At 38.7% G+C, this 12,861-nt stretch overlaps 1 protein-coding gene across 1 annotated transcript in view; it reads left to right on the top strand.

Annotated features, from left to right (window-relative positions):
• Window positions 1–12,861, top strand: part of DOCK10 (dedicator of cytokinesis 10) — a 209,768-nt gene that overhangs the window by 159,684 nt on the left and 37,223 nt on the right. Inside the window, exons 29-35 of the mRNA XM_065880263.1 lie at window positions 3,781–3,864; window positions 6,275–6,371; window positions 8,241–8,285; window positions 10,042–10,217; window positions 10,344–10,460; window positions 11,894–12,005; window positions 12,720–12,841. Of these exons, the coding sequence (XP_065736335.1) occupies window positions 3,781–3,864; window positions 6,275–6,371; window positions 8,241–8,285; window positions 10,042–10,217; window positions 10,344–10,460; window positions 11,894–12,005; window positions 12,720–12,841 (753 nt within the window). The remainder of the gene's footprint in view (window positions 1–3,780; window positions 3,865–6,274; window positions 6,372–8,240; window positions 8,286–10,041; window positions 10,218–10,343; window positions 10,461–11,893; window positions 12,006–12,719; window positions 12,842–12,861) is intronic.

Raw genomic sequence — 12,861 nt, 5'->3', positions numbered from 1 at the left:
GGGATGGTCAGAGTTGAGGAGGAAAAGAGCAAAGGAGAAAAAAATTACTCTAGTTTTCTACCATGTTTTTAAGACCTATGAGAATAAGGTTTATTACTATGCTAGTAGTTTATTTGAAGTGCTTGATGGAAAAGAAAATTTGGGAAAAAAATGGCATACTGTCTGATTTGTAAGCAAATTACATTCAAGAAATAGCTGCAATATTCTTCCCAAAATTCCAAAAAAAAAGGTTGCATAAGCAAGTCTCTTAAAAAGGGAAAAGACCTAGTATTATCCACTCTTTTTGGCTTAAATGCTCTGTACTTATTAGAATAAATATATGTTTTCCTTGGAGCTCATTTATGCAAAAGTTGCTTCTGGTGGTACATAAACTAATGTCTAACATGAATGTCCAAGATGAAAAAAAGACACAAAGTATAAAGCTAGTGGTGATACCAGTGGTTGTGAAATCAGTGGGTAAAAAGCATGGATTGACAATAGATAAAACAAATATAGTCTATAAGATATGTGGATCCATGAACTGCAAACTGAAAGCAATACTTATATGTGAAGTTTATAAATGAAAACATTAGTTTAATATATTGTACATTATAAAAGTCCACCATACAAGCATTGAACAATGCTCGTCTGACTAATCTCTACTTTATTTCAATTAGCATTTGGAAATCATTTGGAAATCATCTAATATAAAAAACAGGCTTTGGTAGCAAATTATGTTTAAAGAAACATCTGTGATAGTTCTAATTATGAAAAAAAAGATGGATAAGCAAGTCAGTGAAAAGGGAAAGTCTTCATATCTACTCTATTTTACTTAAATGTTCTGTGTTTGTGGAATAAATAAATGTTTTCTAGAAACTTCATCTATGCAGAAGTTGCTGTGGGTGGTACATAAGCTAATACCTAGCACAGGGGCAAAGGAAAGGAAATGATGGGCCCAGAGGTTTTGTAAAATATACAGGGAAAGTCACTCAGTGGTGTGTTTTGCAATTTGGGATTTCATAACTCATCACTGAACCATCTATAGAGTAAAACTGTGACTTTTACAGTTGATGAGACAAAATAAACATTTTTTTCATTACAACAGCCATATATACAAAAATATATTTTTGCATGTAATTTAGAATATTTGGCTTTTAATTTACTAAGCCAAACTGAGAAAAAGTCTGATAGGGTATAAGTTATCCTTTATATCAAGAATCTGCAAAATTGTTTTCTATAAATGGTCAAATATTAAATATTTTTAGTTCTGCAGAACATACAGTCTCTGTGACAACTACCCAACTCTGCAACTGTAACGTAGAAACAACCATAGACCATTCACCGTAGACAATATATAAACAAATGGGTGTAGCTGTGTCAGTAAAACTTTCTTTTGATAAACAAACAGTGTGCCAGTTTTGGCTCATGGGCCATAGTTTACCAGAGCCTGTTATAAATTATTTTCTACTCATATAGAAGGTTAATATAAATTATTTTAAAATAAAAGCAGGGGCTTCCCTGGTGGCGCAGTGGTTGAGTCCGCCTGACGATGCAGGGGACGCGGGTTCGTGCCCCGGTCCAGGAGGATCCCACGTGCCGCGGAACAGCTGGGCCCGTGAGCCATGGCCGCTGAGCCCGCGCGTCCGGAGCCTGTGCTCCGCAAAGGAAGAGGCCACAGCAGTGAGAGACCCACGTACCACTAAATAATAAATAAATAAATAGATAGATAGATAAATAAAAGCAGAGAGGTCCCTTCGCCTGGGGTTAAGAAGATGCTGGGATGGGCCAGACACAGGGGACTGGTGACAGGAGAGACACATCTGATGAAGCTTGATCTGCAGGAGGGCTCTCTGCAGGAAGAAGGCTGATTCTGCTGACTTTGTATCTTAGGAATGACCCCTCCTTTTCCCTCACTGTCCCTTAGAAAGAGAATGACAAGTTTACCACATACAAAGTCTTCTTAAATCTCAAGAAAGTCTTAAGTGAGTTTCCCTAGATCCCCAGGGTAGGCAGCCTTCTTCTCACCACTACCCTTGTTCAATGACAGGACTCACCAACCCCTTCTCTGTCTAATCAAAGGGCCCTGTGTCTTCACCAAACGGCTTCTTTTCTCTTGTTGTTTCTTGAGAAGTTTCTAGAACCCACAGTTATACTAGGTGGTCTTCCTCTCTCTGCAAGGTGAGACACAAGCTTCTTCCCAGCAGGAAAGAGACAGCAGAGGTCTTCTGGGGAGGGAGCTCCATATTGGGGATAGTCCAAGGGTCACCAGTCGGGACTTCCTTCTGCAGATGGAGAGCCTGGGAGGATTTGACACACTAGCTGGGAGCCTACATAGTGTAGAAGACACGAAAGCCCTCTTTTCCTCCCATCCTCCCCTTATAGGTGCTCTACGTGTTCTGCGCTTATGATTATGCTCTGCTGTCTACCTTTCCTCACTGTTCTTTTGGGAGGTGGGAGGACATGGGAGCCATTTGCTTTTTTCTAAGGGGAGAGTTATTGAAAGAACTTAAATCCATATTGAAAATGAAAATATAAATGAAGCAGTATGTTAACACAGTAATGAATAGGTAATGAAAAAAAAACTCAGAAGAAAACAAAGAAAAATGGAAAAGGAAACAAAACAAACATATAAATGACCAAAAAACTGGAAAAATGTTATTAGAGAAAAAAGCTCATGTTTACACACGGGCGTATTTCAGTGGGAGACTTTGCACTTGGTGGACTACCTATAACAAGATTTTATGTTCAGTCCTTTCTGAGAAAAGAGATTTGTTTGTAAAATTGAGGAGAGATTAAGAGATGCAAAACCAGTACAATGGACCATACAGGGCTCTTTGGACGAGAAAGAAGGCTTCTATGCTGAGTGACGTAGCAGCTGAGAAATGTTCCCATGTAGTACGCATGCTCACACACATGTGGCTGGGTAGAATGCAACCCCCACACACGCAGTGATGACCCCATACGCCAATCTGCTATAGTGCCTCCCCAAGATACTGCATCAGTAACTATGGTCCATGCCCACTTCACACTTTTCCAGTGCAGTAATTGGCCAGTGTAGCTTGGTTACTGGTGACATGGCCGTGGGTCTTTGGGAGAGAGAGCGGGTGCTGTACCAAGTTGGAACGCTTGCCTGACTCCAAACCTACCTACTGTTTAAGGCTCTCGTTTTTCCAGTTAAGAGGGATTGACAACATAATAAAGAGGCAGTGAGCAGCTCACTGATAGAAATCCCAGGATCTCTTACCTTCACTCTTCAAATTCAAGCTGCCTTGGTTGAAAAGAAAAGCTATTCTGTTGAAGGAGGCCAGTGAGAATTTATTATTTTATTTATTTATTTATTTATTTTTCAGCCAGTGAGATTTTAAAAGGTTTTCCTGACATGTCTCTGCCCTGTTCCTACCCAATGTTGCACAGCAAGTTTCTTCACCTGAGGAATTATGGAATCGAATAACTGAAAGAAAATAATAATAAAATGTAACTAAGTGGTTTTTAAAAATAGACAAGTAAAAGCTAAAACTTTCTATATTAAAAGGAAAGCCTCATTGCAAAGCTCCAAGAGATGTTTTATAAAATTGATAAATATGGGTTTGTAACTTTCTGGTGTGTGTACTGTATCTAGTATTTTAATTAGTTGCCATATGTGGATGAATGCTTAAACATATTACAGAGATTTTTAAGACATTTATTATACAGCTCATTTAGTTAAATGTTATTTTACTTCAATATATTTAATCATCTTTTCTAACATCTTTAATGATCCTTAAAGTAGAAACGTCTGAATTTAGAATTTTACTTTTTTAGCGCTGCTTTACGTTTATGGACCGGGGTTTTGTGTTTAAGACGGTTAACAGTTACATCAGCATGTTCTCCTCTGGTGATCCCAAGGTAAGAACCACGTACAGGAGTGCTTGCTTTGTATATCTGTCTAAAACAATAACCTATGCATTATCCATATCAAAAAATAATTTCTATACCAATGAGAGGCAGCCTTTTAAAACGGTTCACGTGCTCAGTAAGTCTACCCAGTCCTTCCTTCACGGGGGACAAAAAAGGAGTGTGGAATGAGAGTGTTTACATTTCACTTTTATTTCCTGTGGGCAGTGAAAGGAGTGATTCTTTCCACCTGCAATTCTTCTGCCTCCGGTTTACTCGGAACTGTCTTGGTTTTAGCACTGAAGGTCCCACTTCCCTGGAAACCTTCAGTCTTGGGCAAAATGGGACAGTTGATCACCCTACCCAAATAGGGGCTATGTTTTGGGAGATAGGGAACGGTACTGTCTAGAGAGCAGCGGTTCTCAAAGTGTGGTTCCTAGACCAGTGATCTCGGAACAGAGCTACCACGGGTGGAACCCAGAAATCTCGGAACAGAGCTACCACGGGTGGAGCCCAGAAATGCAACAAGACTTTCAGGTGATTCCTGTGCATTCTCAAGTTTGAGAACCACTGAGCTATGAGTATGAGTATGGCATATGCTAGAGGGAAATAAGACTGGAAGTGGACCAGACCGTGAAAGTTTATCAGTTAAGGTTTTTGTCTCGCAGCAACAGAAGCTTACTCCAATTTGAGCAAAAGGGAATTTTGGGGAAGGATATTGGGGTAAACAGCATTGATGAAAGAGCTGGAGAACTAAGCTTGGAAAAGAGCAGTGACCAAGGCACTTCCAGGCACAAGAGTAATCACAGAGGATGAACCAGTGGCCAGGGTCTGCTGCTGTCTAAATAAGCAAATGGGACCCTTTTCTCCTTCTTAATACTCGGCTTAAGATTTACATTCCAGAGAGGAAGCATGTGACCAACCTGCTTCGGGTCACATGCCTGCCTCTTAGGGAGGGAAGACAGGGCACCTGAATTAATAGTTCCCCATTAACCTTTACCCACTGGGAGGAAGATAAGTCCCCAGTGGGAAATTATCTAGGTATTGGGAAAGAGTAACGAATATAGAAAAGCCAAAAATAAATAATGATCTTCTTGGAGCCTGAACATTATTTTTTGGCAGTGGAGATTTACCTTAGGCTAGGAGAGTTACATGGTAATATGTCATTTGATTTTGAGAATCCAGTTCTCTCTGTAAATATTTTTGGAAGGATATCCTTCATTAGTGCTCCAGTTATGCATGACATTTTCAGAAGATCATTTTAGGTATAATTCCAGCGAACTTAAACTATATATTTTATCAAAAACCAAACAGAACATACTCAGTGAAGAATGACTACCATGTAATTTAATTATGCTTCGTTTCACTTGGATGCGCAAAGGATTAAGTCAGATACTACCCTCGTTTGAGATGGCAGTATTTTAAATTATTGACTAAAGTTGCCATAAAATATGATTCTAAAATATCTGAGCAAATGGAATATATTTTATTTTGTTAGCAGATATTAGTGAATACAGTGAACACAATCTGAGTCTTAAAAATTGATTACTTAGTTTGCACGACAATGAAAATAGAATGGTTATGAACATGCAATTAGTTCCTACTTATGTGATTGTGTTGTTGTCTTAGACCATGTCTGCACTTCGTTTATCTCTGTCCTACTCAAAACATTATTGAAATGACAGACCTGTTTGCTAGGGCAGGGAAGAGGTGGATTTAGATAACGTACTCCAAAAATAAATGGCAGATGGGGCTTCCCTGGTGGCGCAGTGGTTGGGAGTCCACCTGCCGATGCAGGGGACGCGGGTGTGTGCCCCGGTCCGGGAAGATCCCACGTGCCACGGAGCGGCTGGGCCCGTGAGCCGTGGCTGCTGAGCCTGTGCGTCCGGAGCCTGTGCTCCGCAACGGGAGAGGCCACACAGTGAGAGGCCGGCGTACCGCAAAAAAATAAATAAATAAATAAATGGCAGATGGAGAGAGATTCACTCTAATTTTAGATTATCTGCACCAGTGTCTTCCTTAGCACTGGATCTTAGGAGTTGATTGGAGTGATATGTTCTTTGAGCTGAGTGTAGTTGAAAACCTCTGTACGTGTGGTGAAGACCTATTTTTCCCAGAATAAACATGTTACATACATGCCAAAAGAAGCAAAAAATAGGTCTGAGTAAGATTGTATCTCATAGAAGCTCAATGTAGGTTGCAGATGGGATCATTTCCTGAACAGGCCTTGTCCAATCTCCAAAAACAGGGGGCCTGACTACATTTACCACTTCAGAGGGGACAAAATCCTTTAAATTTAACAGTGACCCAGTGGTCACACAAAAGTAACTCCACCTCCTTTTTAGATGTAAGATTCAAGTGCAGATTTTCCATTAACTTTCTTAGTGTGTGAATAATAGTCGTTTCTTTGCCTCTTTTTCAGACCTTATGCCAGTATAAATTTGATTTCCTCCAAGAAGTATGTCAGCATGAACACTTTATTCCTTTGTGTCTCCCCATAAGATCAGCAAACATTCCAGGTAATAATTCCCAGAATTTTTGTCTGTTCCTACAACGGGAACAAATATATTTGTTTGTTTGTTTTGCCTTTGTTTGTTTGTTGTTGTTTTCCTGTTTCTTCAATGTTGGTTTTGTCTGAAGTTGTCACGAGGGATTAGACCCAGGTAATCAGGTTAAAAGGCAGAAGTTGGTGGCATGTGGTAAAGAATACAGCTCTGTATTTCTCAATTTTTGTCTATGTTTCCTTTTTCATTAATGAGAAGGCCAAGAAAACCATAAAATTGATGCTTGTAAATCAAAGAATTTTAAACTTGCGCTTCCCTGGTGGCGCAGTGGTTAAGAGTCCGCCTGCCGATGCAGGGGACACGGGTTCGTGCCCTGGTCCAGGAAGATCCCACATGCCGCTGAGCGGCTGGGCCCGTGAGCCATGGCCGCTGAGCCTGCGCATCCGGAGCCTGTGCTCTGCAATGGGAGAGGCCACAACAGTAAGAGACCCGCGTACCGCAAAAAAAAAAAAAAAAAGAATTTTAACCTAGACCCATACTGTCTTTCACCATACTGGCTCCAAAAGACAACTTTCCTTTGATTTTGAGAGACATAAAATTACAGGGAGGAAAAGTTATACTTTATGAGTATAAATTCATTTAAGATTATCAATGTGTGTACATGAAAATGCAATTCCTCAAAATGAGTTTTATACAAAGAAAACTGTTACCTTGAAAGGGAGAAAAGAAGGCAGGCAAATGGGCACCATTGTAAATACTCAATAACTCTGGCTCAGAAAGAGGCAGAGATGGGTGCACAGGTAAAAATGGGGCCTCACATATTGTTTACTATACTTACTATAGTATAAATGGTCTATAGACAATATTTTCATTTCTTACTTTTGTTAAAATATGTATATACACACACATATCAGCATGATCATGGTAGAAAATAAGCATCACCCATCTAGACATCAGAAACTAATCAAACATCAAGCTACATAGAAAATACTTAAATGATTTAGGACCTTAAAATACTTTACTTCTACTTTGTAAGGTGTACATATATCAAATCATGTGGTGCACTAGAAACGAATATAATGTTATATGTCAATTATACCTCAATAAAATAAATAAATTGATTAGTTAAATACTTCTAAGCATGAGTAAATTACAAGGCACAGTTTTGATATTCGTGGAAAGCAGAAACTAAGATGGTAAAGAGCCTCTTCATATGTATTATAGCTCACACCAATATTTTGGAAGGAAAGAGAAAGTAACGTACATTATCAAGCCTATAAAAGTTTTGTCATGTCAATCTTAAATACAAGCTGTATACATTATTCCATTCTTTTTCCAATTTATGAAATACATTTATCTAAATGCCTTCATAGAATAAAGGGTGGAAAAGTTATTTTGGACTGTAACATTTTTTGCTTTTTGTTTTGTTTTATGTTTATGAACTAGTGCCAAGATATTACTGCATTAGGCAGGCTGGTTACGACACTCAAGAGGATCAAACCTGTTTTTGTCATTTGGATTCTGGTTGTTTACTACTTATCAGTAGCTCGGAAAAAGGCCTGACAGTCTCTGTGTAGATATGATATTATCAACAGTGAACATAAAAATATGTTTTGTAGCAAGCAGATTTCTGATAGAACAAAAAGGTGTCCAAGAAGAAGGCTAAGAATTAAAATCATTCTGTTTATGGCATTCATTTTTAAGGAAAGAAGTAAACAACCTAAGGTACTTGTCTTGAAAAACAAAGCTTTACTGAAGGGACTCACTCATATTTTAGGACAGTGTACTTTAATTTTTCAGTATAAATTACACATAGTTAATGAATACAGTGTGTATCTGAGTATGTATATATCTGAATTTTTTGTTTATTTTTAATAACTCCAGATCCTTTGACACCTTCAGAATCAATACAAGAGTTACATGCATCAGGTAAATAATGATATTTTATATTACACTGTCTCAGCATCAGTAACCACATCATAATTTGATAATGATGAGTATAGATACTTCAGATTTCCAACTGGAAATTCCAGATGCTAATAAATAGCCATATGTTTAATATCATCTAATCAAAAGAGTCAAAAAGTTGATTGAGCTTTTCTCTTGTCACAGATAATTAAATGCTTCCCCAACTTGGGGAAGTTGGAATTGTTTTAATTTCCCAAAGCATCTGAAATTTCCTTAGAGTGCCTCATAAATAAAATTCCCAATCGCATGTAATAACACGCTTGCTCAATGAAACTATATGATATTTCTATCAATAAACCACACCCCAGTTCAAACCATTCTCTCAGGATTTGAGATTCTTAGAATCATATAAGTTTATTTTTACCCCAGACCAGTTTATAACTTCAAATAGTCCTGGCAATTTTTTTTCTAGCCATAGATTGGGAATCGGAAAGCTTGGTTCTCTTTCTGGCCCCTCACTATTACTCAGTAGTTCATGGAAAGATTTATTTAAACTAAGCCCTTTGATCTTAGCTTCCTGAACTTCCACATTCCCCGTACTTTTGCCCCCGGCAGTATTTTTAAAAAATCAGTGTGTTTACTTTGCTCCTGGTCAGTTATGACCTGGAGTATTCTAATAGTTCATTCTTCCTAACGGGTAGCTATAAGGAGTAACGGAGATAACGCTTGCGAAGCGCTTAGCCGAGGGCTGGCACACAATACCTGTTCTATAGGTTGGACGCTAGTCCTGCTATACATTTAGGAAGCACATTGGCCCATTCTCAATAAATGCACTATTACTTGAGATTTTAACACTCTTTTCTCTATAGTTCAGACTCAAAAGGGTGCAGCCCCCTTTGGTTTTCCTCTCTCTTTGCTCTTTTACGTCCTGCAGCTCACGTGTCCTGGTGATTTTACTGCTACTACTTGGGTCTTGCTACCCCAGGTCCAGAGGCCTTCTCACCATCCCCACTTCCCTGTTCCTCCAGCCTCCTGGATGGTAGCCCTCACCCCACATCTCCCTACAGTCTAATTCCCATTTATAGCCTATCATATTAATGGCTCAATAAAGCATAGGTCCGATTGGGCCACTGATCTCAAAGCTGTCAGTCACTTAACATTTCCTATAGAATTACGTGCCAATGGTTCAGGGACCTAGACACCAGCTTAGGAATTTGTACTTGATTTTGTCCATCATCCAGTCCCAGTGTATCTCTTCAGTCTTAATTCTCCCCACTCCTCTTTTGGCTGCTGTGCTTACTGGTCTCCTCCATACCTGTGCTCCCCACATAACTGTGCTTTCAGAAGTCTGTGCCACTGAAACCCTCTCCCTTCTCCCAACCTCCTCTCCTCCACCCACTGCCTCCAACTGCCCCCCGCCCCCGCCCCCCGGACTCTTTGCATCTTCAACCTTGAGCAACCTCAAAGGTCCATCTCAACATATTCCCTCCGGTCACATCTCCTGATTCCTCCAGGCAGAATATAAGCTTTTCTCCTTTCAACTCCGGTACTATTGTAGACATGCCACTTTTATGGAATTTGACATTTGACACCGAGTACTATTTGGATTAGTATAAACAGAATACTTGCTGAATGCACCTCTTCACATTTTTCATCTCTGTATTACTGAATCCCTCCTAGTAGTGAGAGGGGTTGATAGTTGTTTACTAAATCTCTCTTGATTATCAAGTGATCAGTTGATTTTCAATAACATGATCTCTTTACCTTCCTCACAAAGATATGCCTGAATATTCAGTCACAAATGAGTTTTGCCGCAAACACTTCTTAATCGGAATTCTGCTCCGAGAAGTTGGCTTTGCTCTGCAAGAAGACCAAGATATCAGGCACTTGGCTTTAGCTGTCCTAAAAAATCTAATGGCTAAGCATTCATTTGATGATCGATACAGAGAACCAGTAAGTGGTCTTCCTCTCTCCCTTCCCTAAACACCATTTAATGGTTCACTGCATTAAATGCATATCAAACCTACAAGTCTATTGATTTTTACGTGAATCATTTCTTTTGACTACTTTTTCACCTAGGAGAAGCAGGCCCAGATAGCAAGTTTATACATGCCCCTCTATGGCATGCTTCTGGACAATATGCCAAGGATTTACCTGAAGGACCTGTATCCTTTTACCATCAATACATCGAATCAGGTAAGTCTGCAGAATATTCCAAGTGTCTATCTTAATAAAGAATTTGCCTTTTTTATATTTTTGCCATAGATAACTATTTTCCCCTAACTGTGACCAAACTAAGGATTAAACAGCACTTCTTGCTAGGTGTTTTGAGACATTTACATTGTGTCATTTGTTCCAGATTGGTCACTGACGCCTTCCACTTGTCCATCTTTTCAGCATTTTGTTTTCATTGCCCTCTGTTCTCTGCATCACCTTCCAGTTCTCTCCAGTTTGTACCAGGTTCCTCTGTTGCATTCATGACCCCATCCTCAGTGTACACCTTTCCCCACCAGCTTTCTGCATCAGGTTTAGGCCCATCTGGTGTCAGTAGAGCCACGTGCCTTATTTGTAGTCACAGCCCAGGAGTGGCCTGTTTTGTCACCCCTCCTCCACTGAGCCAGCCTAGTGACTTCACAACAACCCTCTTGAGATCCTTTGACTGTGTTCAACTCCCAGATGAGTTGACGCACTGCTGAATCCAGTACTAGGCAAGATGTTACCATCTAGAAGTTAGGAGCTATGTCTTTGGTATTTTTTTTTTAGACCTTGTTCAAATCCCAATAGTATCAGTTACTATCTATGTGACCTTAGATAAGTTATCCAACTTCTTTAAGCCTCTGTTTCCTCATTTATGAAATGGAAGAGAATACCTGTATCACAAGGTTCTTAGGAGGATTAAATTGTGGAATAGAGAACATTCATCATAGATACTGGCCTATAATAAGTACCTAAAATCTAGTTTTAAATAATAGTAATATACATAAAATAATCCATGATAATGATATATATGAATTTATGATATCGCTTATAGGTAGAATCTAAAAAATACAACAAACTAGTGAATATGACAAAAAAAAGAAGCAGACTCACATATATATAGAACAAACTAGTGACTACCAGTGGGGAGAGGGAAGGGGGGTGAGGGGTAGGGGATTAAGAGGTACAAACTATTATGTGTAAAATAAACTATAAGAATATATTATACAACATAGTGAATACAGCCAATATTTTATAATAACTGTAAATAGAGTATAACCTTTACAAATTGTGAATCCCTATATTGTACACCTGTAACTTATATAATATTGTACATCAACTATACCTCAATTAAAATTTTTTCAAATCAGTGAATTTATCAATAACCATTCCAGCCATTTAGTCTATATCTAAAAGATAGTTTCTACTACATTGTTAAAAAATTTTTAAATCACGTAAGAAATTAAACTGTGACTAAGAGTATGGTTTAACTATATTAATTCTCATTGCCTAGTTTGGCAGAAGATTTTGCTGAAATATAAAAGATCAAATCGCGTATCACCTAATGGAAAGTGTAACGAAGAAGGCATATGTGGGTTTGCAATGCTGAAATACGATGATTCCCACTAATTTCTTCTGCGCTTTGAATACAGGGGTCTAGAGATGACCTCAGCACCAATGGAGGAGTCCACACCCAGTCAGCTATGAAATATGCAAACTCTGCGGACACGTCGTTTTCTAAAGATGTTTTAAATTCCATAGCAGGTACTTCAAACCTTCCAGACAGTTGTGTTTAACTCTCATCCGTGTTTACGTTGTATATCACTGTGCTTTTTACCCACTCCATAATTCATTACACCTAACCTATGTGACAAAGTATACTGCATTTATGTAGCGGAAGAGTCTTGTTACATATTTCTTTGCATGCCGTCCAGCAACTTCCTCTTCTACTTAGTGTTCATTTTTACTTGGATCGAGGAGCAGTCTTCTCCGATGTTATCAAATTGTTTCATTCTGGAGACAATCTTGAAGTTTTCATTGCATACGGCCTTTTAAAGTATAATAGCCCTTCAACTTCAAAGATTATTTTTAAGAACTATTTTGGAAATGTCATCTTAATTTCTTATAAACTGTCAAAAATTGAAAGCTTCTTCCCCCAAAGCATCATTAGGAACTTTTATTATGCATTTTAAAACAGAAACTTTCTTTAAAAAGCTTTTTAAGACATCAAAGGAAAAAGATTTATTTCCAGTTAAAATGGTCTACGTTTTCCTAAATCCTTAATGCTGGCATGGCTGTTATATTAATATTTTTAAAGTTGCATATCTTTCATGCCAATCCCAGACTCTATTATGTCAGCTTTTCACAATACTGCTACCACCTGAATGATCGGCATCTTTTTGGTTCATCATTTTAGCTTTTTGTGTTGTGTGCCCACGCATCTCATTACCATCTGTGTGCTGTGGCTTGTGTTTACAGCATTTTCATCAATAGCTATTTCTACAGTAAACCATGCTGATTCCAGAGCTTCGTTAGCAAGTCTTGACTCCAACCCAAGTACCAGTGAGAAGAGCAGTGAGAAGACTGACAACTGTGAAAAGGTGCAGCTTCCCTCCCAAAC

Source organism: Phocoena phocoena, chromosome 7 (assembly GCF_963924675.1).
Source record: "Phocoena phocoena chromosome 7, mPhoPho1.1, whole genome shotgun sequence".
Classification (NCBI taxonomy): domain Eukaryota; kingdom Metazoa; phylum Chordata; class Mammalia; order Artiodactyla; family Phocoenidae; genus Phocoena; species Phocoena phocoena.
The sequence above is the reverse complement of the archived record's forward strand: the minus strand, read 5'-3'. Positions and strand labels throughout refer to the sequence as shown.